This window comes from Ammospiza caudacuta, chromosome 6, assembly GCF_027887145.1.
Source record: "Ammospiza caudacuta isolate bAmmCau1 chromosome 6, bAmmCau1.pri, whole genome shotgun sequence".
NCBI lineage: Eukaryota > Metazoa > Chordata > Aves > Passeriformes > Passerellidae > Ammospiza > Ammospiza caudacuta.
In genome coordinates, this window is record NC_080598.1 from 12,148,369 (window position 1) to 12,168,875 (window position 20,507).

The 20,507-nt window shown below is 51.7% G+C and overlaps 4 protein-coding genes across 4 annotated transcripts; 3 read left to right on the plus strand and 1 right to left on the minus strand.

Moving 5' to 3' along the window:
* Window positions 1–2,881: 2,881 nt before the first annotated feature.
* Window positions 2,882–3,859, plus strand: LOC131559386 (mas-related G-protein coupled receptor member A1-like). Its single transcript, XM_058807713.1, has one exon. It carries the CDS (start codon window positions 2,882–2,884, stop codon window positions 3,857–3,859), a length of 978 nt encoding a protein of 325 aa, XP_058663696.1.
* Window positions 3,860–7,239: 3,380 nt separating this feature from the next.
* LOC131559378 (mas-related G-protein coupled receptor member H-like) lies at window positions 7,240–9,335 on the plus strand. The gene is made up of 2 exons (XM_058807703.1): window positions 7,240–7,699; window positions 8,319–9,335. Exon 2 carries the CDS (start codon window positions 8,430–8,432, stop codon window positions 9,333–9,335), a length of 906 nt encoding a protein of 301 aa, XP_058663686.1. The 5' UTR covers window positions 7,240–7,699; window positions 8,319–8,429.
* A 2,627-nt stretch (window positions 9,336–11,962) lies between these two features.
* LOC131558779 (mas-related G-protein coupled receptor member A1-like) lies at window positions 11,963–12,963 on the minus strand. The gene is given in 5 exon segments (XM_058806798.1): window positions 11,963–12,093; window positions 12,096–12,261; window positions 12,264–12,508; window positions 12,511–12,780; window positions 12,783–12,963. Coding segments are annotated over 5 exon segments (993 nt in total).
* A 2,978-nt stretch (window positions 12,964–15,941) lies between these two features.
* On the plus strand, window positions 15,942–16,859 carry LOC131559344 (mas-related G-protein coupled receptor member A7-like). Its single transcript, XM_058807674.1, has one exon. It carries the CDS (start codon window positions 15,942–15,944, stop codon window positions 16,857–16,859), a length of 918 nt encoding a protein of 305 aa, XP_058663657.1.
* The last annotated feature ends 3,648 nt before the right edge of the window (window positions 16,860–20,507 follow it).

Here is a 20,507-nt window from a genome sequence, read left to right on the forward strand (position 1 = left end):
TCATAATTCTTATCTACAAAATTTTCTTTCTGCCCAGCCAAGATCTGGTCAGCCCAGCAGCCACAAGTACTCTGACCACCCCGAGGTGCTGTGGTCTTTTTATGCTACAAACTACATATATGACATTTACTTTTAATTCCCAATACCTATCACCTATGTTAGACAATGCATTTCTATTCTAAACCATCCCCAAGTGCTAACATCATAGCAGAAAATGGAGAACAAGAAGAAGAAAGAAGCGGGACTAGACACGCCCTGATTCCTCCTTCTTGTCCCCATAACCCCTATACCAAACATCCCAAAATCTACATTTTCACCCTGTGAATATTCTATTATTACACCATTCAAACCTGTGTGGCTTTCACATCCCCATGCCAAGCTGGCAATTCATTGCAAGGATCAAAATCAAGTCACCAGGTGTTCCGGGCAAAATGCCTGGGTCTCCAAGTCCCCCGACGTGGTTCTTGGCAACTCTGGACATCCAGAGGGATGTGCTGAATTCCCACAGGGGTGAACAGGGGGCCCTGGGGACGGTCTGAGGTGTTGGAGGCGGTTTCGGAGGGGTCAGGAGAGGCTCGGAGTGGGCTGGAGGGGGTCTGGATGCCAACAATCCCAAATCTCCCTACTGGAGGAGAGCAGAGCCTGACAGGCCATATTCAGAGTGGGGGAATGGCTCTGTCTGGGAAACCTGTGGGATATGATAGGATGGGGTGAGGATGGAGAGTGGGGTGGGGAGAGGGATGGGGATGGGATCGGGATAGGAGGAGGAAGCATCTCAATTGTGCTTCCTCGGGACCAGAGCTTGTTTTTGCAATGATCTCAGAGCCCTTCCTGGAACAGGAGGTGTTTCTGAGAAGCACCCAGCTGCCTCACCCACACTGCCAGCACTGGAAGCAGCATTCCAGTGACACCAGCATCCCTCTGCTGCTGGAGGGACAATGACCCCTCAGGGAAGAGTAATGAGGAATAGAAAAAACTTATTTAGACAGGTCAGGCAGTTGGACAATGGGACACTCTGCAGGGAAGGAGTGTTTCTTATCAGGAGGGAAAGATGAGCCGGTCACAAAAAATCTTCATTTAGAGCTTCTGACAAAAGCCACTTCCGCTGTCGGAAAAAAAAAACCACCAAAAGAACCCCCACACCCAACATAAATAACTCAGAGGAACTGAATATCTGAAGTACGCAAAGTTGTAATTTTTGACTTCCCCAAACCCCCATGACGGCACCAAGCCCTGAGAAACAACATCAGGACAGGGCACAGAGAGGAGCCAGCAGGACAGGAATGGGGAGCTCCTGGTGAGCTCCTGGTGATTTGGGCACTTTCTCCTTCATGTCCCTGACCTGGCAGGAGCCGCTTTAGGACATGGATCCCAAGGGAGCAAGAGGGACCAGGAAGCTCCGCTGATCTGCACAGAGCCCTTTGCCTGCTGCTGCCCCACAGGGAACAGGTCAGTGGAATGTTTGCCTTCCTCCCTACCCCACCTTCCTCTCCTGCAGCAGCTGCTCTGTTCCTGCCACCCTCTCCCAGTGACCGCAGGGCCCTCCCCAGATCCTCTCTCTCCTCTTGTGCATCCTGTCTGTATCCTAATACTGAAATGGGCCAAAACAAACTTTATAACACAATGCAAAGCATGAAGAAGCAGGAATTCTTGACCTGCACAGGACACAGAGGGATCTCTCCTTGTGTTGGGTGTATGGTGAGACTTTACAACAGGGTATTAATCCATTAGAAACACATGTAGGCATTTAGAAGTTTTTCTTATCTAATACATAAACACCATTTTCCTAGAACTCATTTCCATGCGTCCACCTCCTCCTGGAAGTAATTTTATGATCCATGAGGTTCATTTAGAGGGGTCTCTGTGGTGGTCACATTCAATGAATGCTGCCATATTAAAGGTGCCCTTGCCTTGAACATTTCCTCTGGCCATGCACTGTTGCCTCTTGTTCCAGAATTTGCCCCAAAATCACTGCAGGCCTTCTGATCTGTTTCTGCACTGCTTCCTGCCATGTTTGTCATCCTGTGTGCCAGCCTTTACATCCTGTGAGAAATAACCACCCACTTTAAAAAATTTTTAAAGATTTATTAAACCTTAACAAAAAATGCAACAAAAGGACTAAATAAGGAGAAGCAGGCCTGGGAGCTTCCCTCATGGCTGCCCACCACGTGGCTGGCTGATCTTCAAGATGGATGCTTCACCTTTGATACGCCGGGGGTTGCATCAGCTAAACCTGGCCCCTCCCAAAGTCTGTCAGTCAGCCCTTCTTTGTGTTTACTGCTGGAGCCTGCTTTCCTGCAGCTTGACTGGAGGGTCAGGTGTTCTCATGCTGCACCTCTTCCCCCCCCAGCAACAAGCTTTTGTACACCCCTTCTTTCCACCTGTTCTAGATGACTCAGGCTCTCTGATGTCAACAACACCGTAAGAGGAGAAGGGGACTCTGGGGACAACAGGGGACATCTAAACAACAGACTGCAATAACATACATCAATACAGCTTCTCTTAATATTCACACAGTATTCATCCCTTAACTGTGAGAGGAATCATCCCATTATCTATCTATAACACATCCTTTAAAATTTTGGCCACTTTACTTTTGAAAAACTCCAGAAGAACTGAAAATGTTCATTCACTATGTTATTTATCAGCCTCCAGCTAACCAGTCCGACCCTCCCACCTCCCTCTCCCACCCCACAATTTCAACTGCCCTCCTCCCCTGCACATCTCCCTCCTCCCCAGTCCTCCTCCACCCACATCCTTCCCACTGCAGGGTGTTGCTGAGGAGCCACATGGTCCATCGCTGTATTCTCCAAGCACTGACTGCCCATCCACTCTGACCATAGACACGGGCCACATCCCACTGCCTGCCCAGCATCCATCCATGGAGGTGAGCACCATGTCCCCTCTTTTCACCTCACCGACTGACACACCTGCTCAGTGTGAGATCAATGTCTCCAACATGGCCATAGACTTTATGATGCTGATCGTTGGTCTCTGTGGGCTGGCTGGGAATGGAGTTATTCTCTGGCTCCTGCATGTTAATGCCATCACCCACTTCATCTCCAAACAGGCCAATGTTGACTTCCTCTTCCTCATCTTTATGTTGCCCTCCACCCTGCTCTTCCTTGTGGAGGAGGTTTCCTGCTCTGCTATAATGCCCCTGATGTATTTGAGCTTGCTTTTCCAGCTGTCACTGTTCACCTACATTATAGGGCTGTACCGGCTGACATTCATCAGCATTCAGAGGTGCAGGTCTGTCCTCTGCCTGGTATTCTGTGGTTGCCAACTGTCCGAACACTTGTTGTGGGTGTTGATGACTCCCCTGTTCTGGGTCCTCCTCTTCATTTCCTTCGCTGTCAATCCCACGGTGACTTCCCTATGCCAGTCACACGAGCAGGACCAATGCCAGGTGGCTGTCACCTCCATGTACACCCTCAACCTTTTTCTATTTGCTGTACCCATGGTCATTTCCAGCACAATCCTCTTCATTCATCTCAAGCCTAGCTCCCAGCAGCAGCCACACAAGAGGCTTGACATTGTTATCTTGCTCGTTGCACTCGTCAGTCTGCCCCTCAGTCTCTGGTTTCTCCTGCAGCAGCTCGGTTACACAGTTGTGTCCTCCCAGGCGCTTTTCCTACTTGGCTGCATCAACAGCAGCATCAAACCCTTCATCTGCTTTTTGGTGGGGAACTGGAAGAGAGACTACTCCACGGGGAGCTGCTGGAGACACTGCTCCATGGGGAGCTGCAGGAGGTACTTCACCATGCAGTCTTTAAGGGAGGCGATCCACAGGGTCTTTGGGGAGCCAGAAGAAAACACTGCCTATGGAGGTGATCCTGTTGTGAACACAGTTATCTGAGCCTATTGATCCCTTCCACTGCACTGCTGAAGGACCCCAGGACAGTGGCTGAGGGATTCCTTGAGTCTCCTGATCAATAAATACCCACAGGATCACCCTCCCTGTGCTGCTGCATCCCCAGCCCCTTTCCAGGCCGCTCTGGGCTCTGATCCGTGCTTGGGAGGCCTCAGCCTTGAGGAGCAGCCCCTGGGCTCAGCTCCTGTGGCGCTGATCAGAAACACCCTCTGCTCCCAGCAACTGCTGCTGCCCAACCACCTCCTGGGCTTTCATCAACAGCCTTGGAAATTATTGTACTGCCCTGGATGCCACAGCATCCCTGCTCTGCCACTGTCCCAGGAAGCTGCCGGCCCCAAGTGTGGCCAGGCTGAGCCATTGCTGTGAGTGCCGCCCATGCCTTGGGGCCCTGTGAGCAGCGGCCCCAAAGGAGAGCCTTGGAGCTCTGCTGGGCCCAGCAGCGCTGAGCAGAAGCTCCCTGGCACTGGGGCCTCTCCCAGCTGGGATCTCTCCTGGCTGCTGCCCTGGGCTGATCCCCGAACGCCGACGGCTCCTGGGCCCATCCCCGCAGGGCTCCAGGCCCAGCCCTTGGCCCAGGGAGGAGATGCAAAGGGATCCGCAGGGAGCATTTCACTGCCTGCCAGGGCAATTGCTCACAGGCACCTTGCACTCACTCTGCCTGGCTGCTGGCTGTGTGCACACACGTCTGCATCTGCTCTGGCAAATGTGGCAGAAATGCTGCTCTCTCAGCTGTGTTAGTACCTGAGACATCTCACTGGAGCAGGCCTGCAAGGAAGTATCAGGCATAAATAAGGTTAAATGATGCTAAGTGATATTCCTCAGCTGAATTGTTCAGTTTAAGGTGTAACTGAATTACTGTTAAGTTTGAGTGCTCTAAAGCATTCAGGCCATTTGCCTTTTAATCCTTATCCTTACTGTCCTTTTGTCACCTGCCCTTGCACTCACACAAAAGCACACACACAGGGACAGAACTTTGTCGTGCTGCTGCTTGTTATTAAACCTGGTTTTTACTGATTTCATTGCTGGTGGTTTTGTGCCTTCAGAAATTCTTCCTCTGCCCTGGCTTTGGCCTCTCCCTCAGCAGGCTCAGATGGTGCAGCTCCAAGGGGAGGAGCAGTCCGTGCTCCTCAGCACAGCCACCCCCTTCCAGGAGCAGGGTGACATCTGTGTTTGTCACCATTGTCTCCACGGGGCATCAACCCCGTCCCTGTGGCTACTCTGAGGTCTCTGAGCTGGGGCTGTTCAGCCTGGAGAAGGGAAGGCTTCAGGGAGACCTTAGAGCCCCTTCCAGGGCCTAAAGAGGCTCCAAGAACTGGAGAGGCGCGTTGGACAAAGGCCTGAAGTGACAGGACAAGGCAGAATGGCTTCCCACTGCCAGAGAACAGGGTTAGGGGGAATATTGGGAAGAAATTCCTCCCTGTCAGGGTGGAGAGGCCCTGGCACAGGTTCCCAGAGATGCTCTGGCCTCCCCATCCCTGGAGGTGTTCCAGGCCAAGCTGGATGGAGTTTGAAGCAGCCGGGTCTAGTGGAAGGTGTCCCTGCTTGCAAAGGGTGAGACCGGGAAAAAACAACCACAAGTATTCCCAAGGCTGAGGAGGAGGAGGATGAGCTCTGGTGAAGAGCTGCAAGGGGCACCACAGCACCCCAGAATCTGATCTCCAATAACTTTTATTGCATCATCAGGGGTACTGTCAGTAAGAAATGTGGGCTCTGATGCTGATAACCTGCTGCAAGCCTGTCGTGGTTTGGCACTGGCCAAACGCCAGGCACCCGCGAAAGCCGTTCACTCACCTTCTCCTGCTCTCATCTGGGCAGAGGAGAGGGAAACAAAAATTAACAAAGGGCTCCTGAGGTGATATTAAGCCTGGGACAAAAAACACTCCAAGAAGAGGAAAAAAAAAAGTTTCAAATGTAATGGTGTAAAGAGCCTTTTTTAAAAAGAGAGGAATGAGGTACTTTCACTGAGATAGCAATCACAGGACACCTAATTCTTTCTGTGAAAACGAATTTATTGCTCCCTTAACAGGAGAAACAAACAATCTTCTGGCCTCACTCAGTCCGGAAGATGCCATCAGGATTATGAGGGAGCAGTTGACGATGACCAGACAGAATCCTTTGTTTGAATGGAATTTATGCACCATATATGAGATGTATGAATATGCAACAGACAGGAGGCGCCAGGAAGGATCTGGATGGTGCTGATCCCAAATGTCCTGATGGGAGAGCAGCAGAGCCTGACGGGCAGAGCTTCAACATGGGGAGTGGCCATGGGATGGGATGGGATGGGATGGGATGGGATGGGATGGGATGGGATGGGATGGGATGGGATGGGGTGGTGTGTCGTGGCGTGGCGTGGCGAGGCGTGGCGTGGCATGAGGAGTGGAGATGGGAATTGGGAGTGATACCAAAATCAGCCAGAATAAACTTTGCAACAGAATAGGAAGCATTAGGAAGCATAGGACACACAGATGGATATCTCCATATTTCTGTTTGGGGAGACTTTCCAACAGGGGTTTTATCCATCATAAACACAGAGTCATTAAAGTGTGTTTCTTATCTAATACATAAACATCACTTTCCTAGGACTCATTTCCATGAATCTATCTCCTTCTCCAAGTCCTTTCCTGGGCCTGGAGGATCATTCAGAGGGGTCTCTGGTGGTCTCATTCACTGAGTGCTCAGATATTACAGGCGACCTTGCCTTGAACTTTTCCTTTGGCCATGTGCTCTTCCTTCTTGTTACAGAACTTGCCCCAAAAGCCCTGCAAGCCTCCAAAAGTATTTCTGCACTGGCTCCAGCCACATTTATCATCCTGTGTGATCCTGAGGAGCACATTGGAGCTGGGCTTTCCTACTCCCTCCTGGGTCCTAGAACCCTATGGCCAGGAGGAGCAGGGACACTGCCAGGGGTCCCTGGTAGAGTGGGGAAAAATTGAGGCTGTTTTGGGGGGGATGGGGTCCCAGGGGCATCTGGGGTATTGGAGTCTGTTTTGGAATGGCCAGGAGAGGGTCAGAGGGGGTTGGAGTTGGTCTGGAAGCCATGAATCCCAAATCTCTGCACAGGAGTAGAGCAAAGCCTGACAGGCCACGCTCAGAGTGGGGGAGCAGCTCCATCTGGGAAACCTGTGGGATGTGATAGGATGGGGTGAGGATGGAGCGGGGTGGGGATGGGGAGTGGGGGCAGGGATGAGGATGGTAAGGGGATAGAACAAGGAAGCAGCTCAGCTGTGCTTTCTTAGGCCCAGGGCATCTTTTTTGCAAGTATCATGGAGCCATTTCTAGACGGGGAGTTACTTCTGAAAAGCACCCAGCTGCCTCAGCAGCACTGCCAGCATTCCAGTGCCACCAGCAGCTCCAGCATTCTGTTGCTGCAGGAGGGAACCTGACCTCTCAAGGAAGAGAAACGAGGAATGGTAGAAACCTATTGTGAGAGGGAAGGCAGTTGCAGAATGCACCTTGAGCTGGGAAGGAGTGTTTCTTATCAGAAAAAATTGCAAAGCCATTAAAAAATCCACCTCCTTTGTGGCAAAGGAAAAAAAAAAAAATCAAGATCAGTAACACTAAGCTGTGGAACTGTGACACAGCCAAAGTTGTAAAACCAATTCCGACTGCCCTGTGACCCCACTGAGTCTTGGGGAGCAGCAACAGGACAAGGCAGAGAGGGATAGGAGTGGGGAGCTCCTGGTGATGTGGAGATGTTCTTCTGCATGGATCTGACCTAGGAGAAGCTGCTTTAGGACATGGATCCCAAAGGAGCAAGAGGGACCAGGAAGCACCGCTGATCTGCACAGAGCCCTTTGCCTGCTGCTGCCTCACAGGGAACAGGTCAGTGGAATGTTTGCCTTCCTCCCTACCCCACCTTCCTCTCCTGCAGCAGCTGCTCTGTTCCTGCCACCCTCTCCCGGTGACCGTAGTGCCCTGCCCAGCTGCCTCCTTACAGCGTCCTGTAAGTGGGTCGCTGGAAGTGAGAGAGAGACGAGAATCTTGTTTCTTGATCAGAAGGCTGGATTTATTGATATATTAAATATAATACAGTATAACTATACTAAATAGAATAAAGAGAGAAGTTGCAGAGCTGCTAGCTAAGCTAAGAATAGAAAGAAAGAATCTATAACAAAGTTGTGTCCAGGGACTCTGTCCCGAGCTTGTTCCTTGTGATTGGCCCTTAATTATAAACAAGCACATGAGACCAATCACAGAGGCCCCTGTTGCATGCCACAGCAGATGATAACAATTGTTTACATTCTCTTCTGAGGCCTCTGCCTTCCAGAAGACGCAGAAATCTGAAAGAAAGGATTTCTGTGAAAAAATATCTGCGACACCTCCTGCTCTGGCCTGTGCCTGAACAGCCCAAACCTCCCACCTCCCTCTCACACCCCACAATTTCAACTGCCCTCCTCCCCTGCACATCTCACTCCTCCCCACTGAATCCTTCCCACTGCAGGGAGCTGCTGAGGAGCCACACGATCCATCCCTGGATTCTCCAAGCACTGACTGCCCATCCACTCTGACCACAGCCAGGGGCCACATCCCACTGCCTGCCCAGCGTCCATCCATGGAGGTGACCACCGTGTCCCCATCTGCTGCCTCACCCACTGAAGGAGATGATCTGTGTGAGACAGATGTCACCAGTGTGGCCATACACAGTGTGACCCTGCTCATCTGCCTCTGTGGGCTGGCTGGGAACGGGGCTGTCATCGGCCTCCTCAGCCTGAAAATCCCCAACTATCGCTTCTTTGTTCTGGCTGTCACTGATTTCCTCTTCCTCCTGCTCACAGTCCCCTCTGCCCTCCTTTTCCTGGTGGAGGATGTGTCCTGCTCTCCTGTCATACCCCTGCTGTACCTGAGTTTCCTTTTGCAGCTCTCAGTGGTCTCCTACTACTGGGCGCTGTTATGGCTGATGACCAGGAGACCTGTTGTATATATGTACAAGCTCTGCAAGTTCTTCTGTCACTGTGACCTTCTTCTACGCCTGAGGTGGGTGGTGGGAAGTGTCCAACGCTGGGCCTTCTTTGCTCTCTTTGCTGTCATCCCCACAGTGACATTCCTGTGCCCATCAGATGAGCAGGAGCTCTGCCGGGCAGCTCTCATCTCCATGTACATAATCATGCTGCTCCTCTTTGTTATACCCATGCTCCTTTCAATCACAGTTGATTTCATTATTTCCAAGGTGGGGTCCCAGCAGCAGCAGCCCAAAAGGCGCGACATTGTTATCCTCATCACTGCGCTCTTCACTCTCCTCCTCAGCCTCTGCAATTTCCTGCAGCACCTCAGTTACATCGTTGTGTCATCAGAGGTTTTTTTCTTGCTCGCCTGCATCCACAGCAGCATCAAACCTCTCATCTACTTCTTGTTGGGGAGGTGCTGGAGGCCCTGCTCCATGGGGTCCCTCCGGCTCTCCCTCCAGAGGGTCTTTGAGGAGCAGAAAAAGAAACTGCATAGAGAAATGATCCTGCCATGAACACGGGGATCTGAGCCTATTTATTCCTCCCACTGCTCTGCTGAGTGACCCTAGAACAGTGACTGAAGGATTCCTTGAGTCACCTGATCAATAAAGATCCAGAGGATCACCCTCCTCGTCATGTTGTATTCCTACAGCAGAAGGGAGCAGGGGCATTGGCTTGGGTGATTTTTGTGGGATGCTCTGCAGGGAGCACATTGGAGCATGGCTTTCCTCCTCCCTCCTGGATCCACATGGCTCCAAGCAGTGCAGCTGGGCTCAGTGCTGTTCCCCAGCTCTATTCCCCATGGAATGACCTCATGGCCTCTGCCCCAGGGAATGAACTCCAACTCCTTTGGCTCAGCAGATGAGTTCCATGGTGTTTCCAGGGAGCTCTTGCCTGTAAAGAATGGGGCACCTTAATCCCTGGGGACACACCCAGCACAGGGTGGTGGTGATTTCCCAAATCCCTGCAGGGCTGGTGCCTCTGGATGGCAGGAGAGGGGTTGGCATCACAGGGAGCATCCTTCCCCTTCTGTCCAGCAGAGCCGGCTCTGCATTCTCAGCTGATGGGAAGGGACACCAGGTAGGGCTGCAGAGCTGGGGAGGGACAGCAACATTCCCTTATCCTCTCAGTGGGAATGTCTCACATTTTTGAATTCCAGAATATAATACTTCTGAGTAAAGTGTAGGGTCGATAGTGAACTCCGCTGAAATCCTGTGCCTGTGTCCATAAATTACATGGAATATGGAAATTCCCATCGCCAGATGCTTCGACCATTGAATTGCACAGAAATTAGGGGGTTATGCTGCTCTTCTGCAGAATGGGGCCATCCATCCTCTGGTTCCCCAGCATCAGCGTCCAGGGAAGCCCTTGAGCACCTCCATCCTGAACCTGGCCACCCTCAGGAGGAGCTGCACGGCCACTCTGCACAGCAGCTCCAGCCACAGTCCAGCCTCTCCTGATCTTCGTCATTCTGTAACCACCCCTCAATCAGATTTGCATTCATGGTTTTTGTTTCTAAATCAGATTTGTTGAATAAAAACATCCAGGCTTCATTGCAGAGCCTGTCCCTGTTAAACAGTGTGCAAAATGGCTCATTTCCTTCTTTTATCCCATTCTAAAGCCTCTGGCTGGTCTGGGAGCAGGGCAGGTTCCTGTCTCATACCAGAGCCATTCCTAAGACACATGACTGCAATGGTTGGGATGATGTTGGCAGTGCCAAGAGCTCCTGATTCCTGCTGGGCACAGACCTGGGCAGCAGCCACATCTCTTGCTCAGGGGGAAGTTGTCCCTCCTTTTCCCACTGCCTTAAATCCAGGGGAATGCAACGTGCCACTGGTTCTGGAAAGGGAAGTGAGAGTGAAAGCCCTGAGTGGTGAGTCTGGCTTTGGAGACACACGTGGGGTTAAACACCTGAGCAGCATTTATTGACAGGTGTCTTAATAATTAACATAAGAGAGAGACTTTGACATTTGAGAGGGTTTTTCTCTCTCGGTGTCCCATTTCCTTTCCACTGGAGAGACAAAACTTTACATGGTGGCACATCTTGTCCAGGGAAGAACAACTCAGCCAGGGCGTCCCTCCCAAGGCAAGTGCAGAATGATCATGATCCTCCAATCTCATTTTTCTACTTCCCAGCACCTTCCTTGTGTCCAGTGTCACCCAGGCCACTCCCAACCTGTGCTTCCTTTCAAAAGAACAAGACTTCAAACCAAAAGGTTTCCTGGCTGTCCATTCCCATGGAAGAAGGAGAGATGGAATGAGATGATCTCTACCGTTCCTTCCAACCTCTCCTGGGGTCATTTTATGAGCTGAATTGTGTCCCCATTCATCTGTTTAGCCCAGAAATAGGTTTTGCACATTTCAGACTGGTTCTTGAGCAAAGAGGGGCAGAGCAGATGCAGCAGTTTGTTTCCAGAAGCTGCGCTCACTCCTCCCCATTCCTGCTCCCAGACCGTGCTGTCTGCAGCACAGACAATGCAGCACAGAGCTCTCCTTTGCTTTTAAGCTTTTTCAGCTGGCTGAGGCAGAGAAGTTCCCTGGACTGTGGTTTTCCTTTGGCTTGGAACTGTTCAAACCTGCTCTGGTCTGAAAACACAGAAGAGCCCTGGGAGCTCACACCTGTGGCCCACCGGGGCCTGGGACGCGGCATTTTCCAGCACCAGAGGGACTGATAAGGGACTGAGTGAGCCAAACTACACTCCACAACAAGGACTGAATTTTGCCAACTCTTCAGAACAGCAAGAGATTTTATTGTTTCCTATTGTTTTCATTTTTTATGCTTGTGAATACTTTGCTTGTTAAATAAACAGTTTTTTTCCACTTTTCTCTCAGGAAATATTTTCCTGAATTAGCTGGGGGAGGGGCTGCTTGAGTTTGTTTTCTAGAGTGATCCTATTTGAAGGTTTCCTCCCAAAGTTACCCTAAACCAGGACAAAACCCAAACCATTCCATGAGAATTCCTGGTGTCACCCACAACAGCCCCAGGCAGGAGTTCCCCTGCTGCACACAGCACCAGCCTGACAGAGCTCAAGGAGCATTTGGACAATGCTCTCAGGCACAGGATGGGATTGTTGGGATGTCCTGTGCAGGACCAGGAGCTCAACTCCATGCTCCTTGTGACTCCCTTCCAACTCCAGATATTTTATGCTTCTCTTTTATGCAGACTCTTTCTCATGATGATTTCACTTAATGATGACTCCCCTGTGTTGTCCCTATGCCCTGGCTCTGGCACAAAAGCCTCAAAAGCCCTCTGCAAGGCAACACTACCAGAGGGGTGAATTCCTTTGCACAGCTCCCAGCCAGGCAGTCAATCAGAGGGAGGGCACTGCTCTGGGCACAGGTGAGCAGGAGAGAGGGGCTGGGGGCAAAGACAGAGAAGTCAAACGCCCTCAGCAAGAGCCAGTGCCCAAAATCAGCAGTGAAGAAGGGGAAGGAGATGACAGGAGCAGCAGGAGCAGGGCACAGAGCTTCCCTGGCAGCTGTTTCCATGAGCAGCACAGGAGCCTGGCCAGCAGGGCCAGAGCAGAACAGGGCAGGCTGAGCACTGAGAAGGGGCAGCTCAGCACCAAGGCCATGGGCACCAAAGGGCAGCAATGGAGGGTGGCAGTGAGCAGCAAGGAGAGCAGCCAGAGCAGGGCACACAGGAGCACCGGGAAGCACTGGGAGCAGGGGCAGGGCCAGCAGGACACGGGAGGACAAACAGAGCTGTGACAGCACTGAGGGCTGTCAGAGAGGACACAGCGGCAGTGAAAGCCAAGAGGATGGGGACCTTCAGCCCAGCTGTCACAGCCCACGAGCCCAGCTGGTGGCAGAAGCTCTCTGGGACAGAAAATATCCCCAGGGTGATGGTGATGGAGAGCAGGAAGGTGGAGCCAGGCATGGCCGGGCTGAGCACACAGGGGGTGATGGGGTTCCTGTGGATGCAGAAGCTGAGGAGCCAGAGCACAGCCCCATTCCCACCATCCCACACAGGCACAGCAGCAGCAGCAGCAGCGGGACAGGCACTTTGCTCCACTGCCTGCTGTCACACTGGCTCCAGTTGTCGTGGCTCTCCTCATTCCAGCTCCCCTGGGATGCCTTCCCACCGGGCTGGCTCCAGCAGGCAGGGCTGGCTCCCTCCGTGCCAGGGGACAAAGTGCTCATGGTGACACCTCTGCTGCTTCTCCTGCCCTCACACAGCTGCAGGGGTGACAAACAGACACACCAGAGCAACGCTGCTGTCCCCCAAACGTGGCTTTTCCCACCTTTTCCCACCCACAGCTTCCATGTGGAGCAGCACAGGGAGGGGTGAGGGACAGGACAGATGGCAAGGAGGATGTGGGAGCCTGGTCCTGTGTGCCTGGCACAACACCCAGGGAGATACCTCCTTCCTGGCTGTGGACAGGACACAGCTGGAGGAGGAAAACAGCTGGAGAAGGAGAGGATTGCTCATGGAGGTATCAGAGAGCAAATGGCTTTGGGATGGATCTGACCTGGACTCTCAGGTGTCAGTTGATATCACTGAGCAGTTAGAGGATTCCTTCAGCAGGACACTCATTTCCATATTCCATCTCTTTTCCTACAGTTTTTCCAGTTTTAAATTCCCTACAGACCTCAGTTCTACCCCCAAAATCCATAACCAGGTTCCACCCAATGGGGGCCCTGGTGAAGGTGGAAGCGAAGAGTCTGACCTGGTTTCCTCTGGCAGCCTGGAGAACTTGCCCGCAGTGCACTGCCCTCAGCTGCCAGGCTCCAGCTGCTGTCCCTGGGCCGGGATCTGCAGGAGGTTCCCTGGAATGGTCCCTTGGGAAAGGGGAGCGCAGCCCGCGGGCTGAGCCCCAGCAGCGTCTGGCGCGGGCTCTGTCCCAGCTCCTGCCACAGCCCCTGCTCTCCGTGCTGCCTCGTGTTCTCCAGGGCTCTCACACACAGGCAGCTGCCTCAGAGCCTGCCACGGGCTCAGGGCTCTGCTCCTCAGCTGCTCTTCACTCTGCCCGGGAAATGAGCAACGGGAGAGAGCCTCAGCAACCACACCTGTGCCCAGAGCACTTGGGCTCCATCTCAGCTGCATCTTTCACTTTTAAGCAAGCACAATTCAAAAATTTTCGTCTTTTGAACTGCCTTAACTTGCCCCGTTTCGTACCTGTGGAGGATCCTTAGGATCCTGCGAATCCTAAATGTCGTTGAATGTCCTGGTAAACTTCCCCTTGTATATCACATTTTCAGTGGTGCTTCACCTTCACCAAACAGTTTTTAACAAGATTAATGCAATAATTAATTTTGTACATGAGCTGGAGCACTGGCACACAGCAGAGGGATGATTTAGGATTTCAGCAATGGCATTTCTTCTGAGAAAGGCAAATCCATGCTGCTCTCTTGACTTTAATCCTAAGAAAGTTACAGGTTTCATCTGAGTCATCTTCTGCACTCCTCTGGCAGTCAGACAGCAGACTACAGTGAATTCCAAGCAATTCCTAGAAAGCTGAGTTGAGATGATTGCTACCCAGGCTGACATGTGCCTCAGGGATCTGGGATGCTCCTCCTGCAAACTGCTGGCCCTGGGACCAGAACTGTCACCTCTCTTCCCTGCTGACACCGTGTTTGTGTCCCCAGCTATGGAATCTCACATCCCCTCACCAGCCCAGTCCTTTCAAGGGCAAACACTTCATGATCCAGGAGCTGATGGGGCTCCAGGAGAGTTGGAGAGGGACTTTGGACAAGGGCATGGAGGGACAGGACAAGGGGGAATGGCTTCCCACTGACAGAGGGTGGGGTCAAGTTGGATCTTGGGAAGAAATCCTTCCCTGTGAGGGGGCTGAGGCCCTGGCACAGGCAGCCCTGTGAGGCTGTGGCTGTCCCTGGGTCCCTGAAAGTCACCAAGGCCAGGCTGGATGGGGTTTGTAGCAATCTGTTATAGTGGCAGTTGTTTCTGTTTGCATAGGGACAGTCTGGGATCAGGTGTCACAAACGACCCCAAGTGTTCCCAGGACTGAGGAGGAGCAGGAGCAGCTCTGGTGAAGGGCTGGCTGGGAGTTCACAGCACCCTGGTCCTGATAGCTTTCATTGCATCATCAAGGGGATTGGCAGTAATTGGGGTGGGCTCCAAGTGCTGATAGCCTGGCTGCAAGCAACTGAGTGCTGTCCTTCCCTTGGGCTCTGTGAGCCTGGGGGAGAATGCAAAAATGGGAATTCTTGCCTCAGTTTCACTTCTTTGGGCACAGGGGAGGCTTTTGCAATGGTCCCAGAGCTCTTCCCAGAATGGGAGCAGTTTCTGACAAGCAGCCAGACTCTTCACCAGTACTGTCAGCACTGCCAGCAGCATTCCAGTGCCACCAGCACCACCAGCATCCCTCGGCTGCTGGAGGGAAAATGAGCCCTCAGGGAAGAGAAATGAGGAATGGTAGAGAGAAGGCAGTTGGAGAATGGGACATTCTGCAGGGAAGGAATGTTTCTCATCAGAAGAAAATGACAAGCCATTTGCAAAGTTCTACATGTGGACATTTGACCAAATCCAATTCCTTTTTGGACAAGAAAAAAAAAAAATCAAGATATATAACTCTGAGGGAGTGGAGCTCTGAGGCAGCTGAAGTTGTAAAACCACTTCCGACTGCCCTATGGCCCCACCGAGCCTTGGGGAGCAACACCCGGACAGGGAACACAGAGGAGCCAGCAGGATGGGAGTGGGGAGCTCCTGGTGAGCTGGGCACTTTCTCCTTCATGTCCCTGACCTGGCAGGAGCCGCTTTAGGACAAGGATTCCAAAAGAGCAAAAGGGACCAGGAAGCGCCGCTGATCTGCACAGAGCCCTTTGCCTGCTGCTGCCCCACAGGGAACAGGTCAGTGGAATGTTTGCCTTCCTCCCTACCCCACCTTCCTCTCCTGCAGCAGCTGCTCTGTTCCTGCCACCCCCTCCGGGTGACTGCAGTGCCCTCCCCAGGTCCCCCATCTTCTGCCCTGTGCCTTACTTTCACATTCTCTGCAGAACAGCCCAACCCTCCCACCTCACTCCTCCCCACTGAATCCTTCCCACTGCAGGGAGCTGCTGAGGAGCCACATGATCCATCCCTGGATTCTCCAAGCACTGACTGCCCATCCACTCTGACCACAGCCAGGGGCCACATCCCACTGCCTGCCCAGCATCCATCCATGGAGGTGACCACCGTGTCCCCATCTCCTGCCTCACCCACTGAAGGAGATGATCTGTGTGAGACAGATGTCACCAGCGTGGCCACCCACAGTGTGACACTGCTCATCTGCCTCTGTGGGCTGGCTGGGAACGGGGCTGTGCTCTGGCTCCTTGGCTCCCACTGTTTGTCCAGGAACAGCACCATCCTTTACATCCTCATGCTGACTCTTCTGGACTTCCTCTTCCTCCTCATTCTGTTGCCCTCCCCTCTTCTCTTCCTGCTGGGCAATGTGTCCTGCTCTGTCACCATGCCCTTGCAGTATGTGTGGTTTCTTTTCAGGGTGCCACTGGTGTCACACACCTTTTGTCTGTACACACTGACATCCATCAGCATCCTGAGGTGCCGCTCCATCCACTGCCCGCTCTGGCTCTGCTGCCAGCGTCCCCAACAGCTGTCATGGGTGATGCTTGCCCTGCTCATCACTTTCATCACTGTCTTTGCCACCATGATTTCTCTGTGTTTTGTCCAGCTATCTGAGCACTGCTGGGTGTCTCTCATCTCTGTGCACGCCTTCAACCTTCTCCTCTGTGCTCCCGTTGTGCTCATTTCCAGCACAATCTTCTTCATTAAGGTCAGGCCTGGCTCCCATCAGCAGCAACCCAAGAGACTCAACATTGTTATCTGCCTCATTGTGCTCTTCACTCTGCCCCTCAGCCTCTGGAATTTACTGCAGTACCTCGGCTACACCATTGTGCCCTCCCAGGTTGTTTTCCTGCTCGCCTGCATCCACAGCACCATCAAACCCTTCATCTACTTCCTGGTGGGGAGGTGCTGGAGGCCCTGCTCTGTGGGGACTCTCCGGCTCTCCCTCCAGAGCGTCTTTGAGGAGACAGACACTGCCCACAGCCATGATCCTGCCATGGACACAGTGCTCTGAGCCTGTTGAATCTTCCCGCTGCACTGCTGAGGGACTCTGGGACTGTGGCTGAGGGACTGCTTAATTCACCTGATGAATAAATATCTAAAGTGTCACCGTCCCTCTGCTGGTGCATCACCCAACCCCTTTCCAATGAGAGCAATGGCGGATTTGTCTTTACAAACAAGCTGTGGGTCTGCTGGTAGATACAACTAGCACTGGGAAATAAAAGAAACAATGGGAAGGATTCCACTGATTGATGAATGGAAGAAGATATTTTCATCGACTAATAAACTTTAGATTTGCTGATAAATGAAATTAGACATCAAAATGTGAAAGAAAGAATGGGGAAGAAAAACCCCTAAATTGTATAATAATTAAAAATTAAAAGGACGGGTTATACATTAGAGGGAAATCTTTAGTATCAGGTGTATTAGGGAGTCTGTACCTCTCAAGTACCTGAGCTAGTGGGGAAAGGGAGAAGGGAAATGCGGCAAGGAAATTAGAATAAAAAGGGAGGCTATGTCCTCCATATTTTGAGACATCCCAGGGGAATGCCTCATAGCCTCTACCTTTACTCAAATAAAGTCAAAGGATGCCTCAGTCTCCTGTTTGGACATAAACCTCTGATGTTTGTGGATCAATTTTCCTAAAATCAGCTTGCACTGGGATCTCAGAAAGGCTCCTTAGGCCTCAGCCTTGAGGAGCAGCCCCTGGGCTCAGCTCCTGTGGCGCTGATCAGAAACACCCCCTGCTCCCAGCAACTGCTGCTGTCCAACCACCTCCTGGGCTTTCATCAACAGCCTTGGAAATTCTTGTACTGCCCTGGATGCCACAGCATCCCTGCTCTGCCACTGTCCCAGGAAGCTGCCGGCCCCAAGTGTGGCCAGGCTGAGCCATTGCTGTGAGTGCCGCCCATGCCTTGGGGCCCTGTGAGCAGCGGCCCCAAAGGAGAGCCTTGGAGCTCTGCTGGGCCCAGCAGCGCTGAGCAGAAGCTCCCTGGCACTGGGGCCTCTCCCAGCTGGGATCTCTCCCGGCTGCTGCCCTGGGCTGATCCCCGAACGCCGACGGCTCCTGGGCCCATCCCCGCAGGGCTCCAGGCCCAGCCCTTGGCCCAGGGAGGAGATGCAAAGGGATCCGCAGGGAGCATTTCACTGCCTGCCAGGGCAATTGCTCACAGGCACCTTGCACTCACTCTGCCTGCCTGGCTGGCTGTGTGCACACACGTCTGCATCTGCTGGGGCAAATGGGGCAGAAATGCTGCTCACTCTCTCAGCTGTGTTAGTACCTGACACATCTCACTGGGCCAGGCCTGTAAAGAACTGTAAGATGTCGGTTAAATGCTGTTAAGGGATATTCCTCTGTTGAATGGCTAACTTTAAGCTATAAGTGAAGTACTGTTAAGTTAGAGTCCTGTAAATCTTTTAGGCCTTTTTATACTTACCCTCCTTTTTATCCTTATCTTGCATCCTTTTGTCACACACCCTTGCACTCACACACCAACACACACACAGGGACAGCATTTTGGTATGCTGTTGCTTATTATTAAACTTTCTTAGTGATTTTAATGGTTTTTATTGCTTTCCTTGCTAGTGGTTTTGTGCCTTCAGAAATTCTTCCTCTGCCCTGGCTTTGGCCTCTCCCTCAGCAGGCTCAGATGGTGCAGTTCCAAGGGGAGGAGCAGTCCGTGCTCCTCAACACAGCCACCCCCTTCCAGGAGCAGGGTGACATCTGTGTTTGTCACCGTTGTCTCCACGGGGCATCAACCACCTCCCTGTGGCTCCTCTGAGGTCTCTGAGCTGGGGCTGTTCAGCCTGCAGAAGGGAAGGCTTCAGGGAGACCTTAGAACCACTTCCAGGGCCTAAAGAGGCTCCAAGAACTGGAGAGGCGAGTTGGACAAAAGCCTGAAGTGACAGGACAATGGGGTATTGTCACAGACATCTTTTCATAAAATTCCTTTCTTTAGGATTTTTCCTTCTGGGAAGCTGAGGCCCCAGAGAAAGAATGTAAACAGTGGTTATCTGGTGCTGTGGAATGCAACAGGTGCACCTGTGATTGGCCCATGTTGCTTGTGTACAATTAAGGGTCAATCAAGAATCAGATCTCTCTGAGACAGAATTAGAGAGAGCTCCTTTGTTGATTCATTCTTTTTCTATTCTTAGCTTACCAAGCTTCTGAACTTTCCTTCTATTCTTTTTAGTATAGTCTGAATGTAATATATGTCATAAATTAATAAATCCAGCCTTCTGATCACGAAGTCAAGATTCTCGTCTGTCTCTTCACTCCTGCAACCCTTGCAAGCCCGGCAACAGAGAATGGCTTCCCACTGTCAGAGAACAGGGTTAGGGGGAATATTGGGAAGAAATTCTTCCCTGTGAGGGTGGAGAAGCCCTGGCACAGGTTCCCAGAGATGCTCTGGCCTCCCCATCTCTGAAGGTGTTCCAGGCCAGGCTGGGTGGGTTTTGAAGCAGCCCGGTCTAGTGGAAGGTGTCCCTGCTTGAAAAGGGTGAGAGCAGGAAAAAACAAACACAAGTATTCCCAAGGCTGAGGAGGAGGAGGATGAGCTCTGGTGAAGGGCTGCAAGGGGCACCCCAGCACCCCAACATCTGGTATCCAATAGCTGTTATTGCATCATCAGGGGTACTGTCAGTAAGAAATGTGGGCTCTGATGCTGATAACCTGCTGCAAGCCTGTCATGTTTTGGCACTGGCCAAACGCCAGGCACCTGTGAAAGCCGTTCACTCACCTTCTCTTGCTCTCAGCTGGGCAGAGGAGAGGGAAACAAAAATTAAAAAAGGGCTCATGAGTTGAGATGAGGACAGGGAGGAAAAACACTCCAAGAATAGAAAAAGTGATTCAAATTTAATGGTATTGAGTAAATTTATAATTAACAGATTCAAAGGACGATAATGACAAGCAAAATAAACCTTTGAAACACCTTTCTTTCCCCTAGACCCCTCCCTCGTTCCCACCAGCAGTGCAGGGAAACAGGGTGAGGGGGTTCTTCACCAGCATTGAAGCACTGCCAATAAAACACTGTTTACCTGGAAACGACCCGTGTTTTACACTAAACAATAAGGGACTGCATATTCTGGTAGGAATTAAAACAAACAAAACACCGATATCAAAATATAATAAATTGGGAATACTTTGGAGAGTATCTATAAAATGTCTGGGATATTATAGTGCATAAAAATGCCTGGAAATTGTTGTTTCTTTGTACATACCTATTGCAAATAAATTTCTAATATGTTGACAATTTTGACTCAAAATACTTATTAGTCTAACATGCTTTTGCTGTTAGACTTAAAATGTCTTGATTTCAGAGGGGACACAGCCATGGCTTGTGCTCCCTGCAGCAACCATGATCCCCAGTGCCAGAGCTGGGCTGGCACAGACAGGATGGCCCAGGGGCTCAGCATTCCCCAACCCGAGGGCTCTGTCAGTGTCAGAGGAGAGACCTCCTCAAAGATCTTTAATTTTTAATTTTGTGAGCCACGTGCAAAGGTCTCTCTGCCTTCAGAAATTCTTCCTCTCCAATGCCTTCAGCTGCTCCCTCAGCAGGCTCAGGTGGTGCAGCAGCAAGGAGAGGAGGAGGCCGTGATCCTCAGCACAGCCACCCCTTCCAGGAGCAGGGTGACACCTGTGTTTGTCACCATGGGATCCACG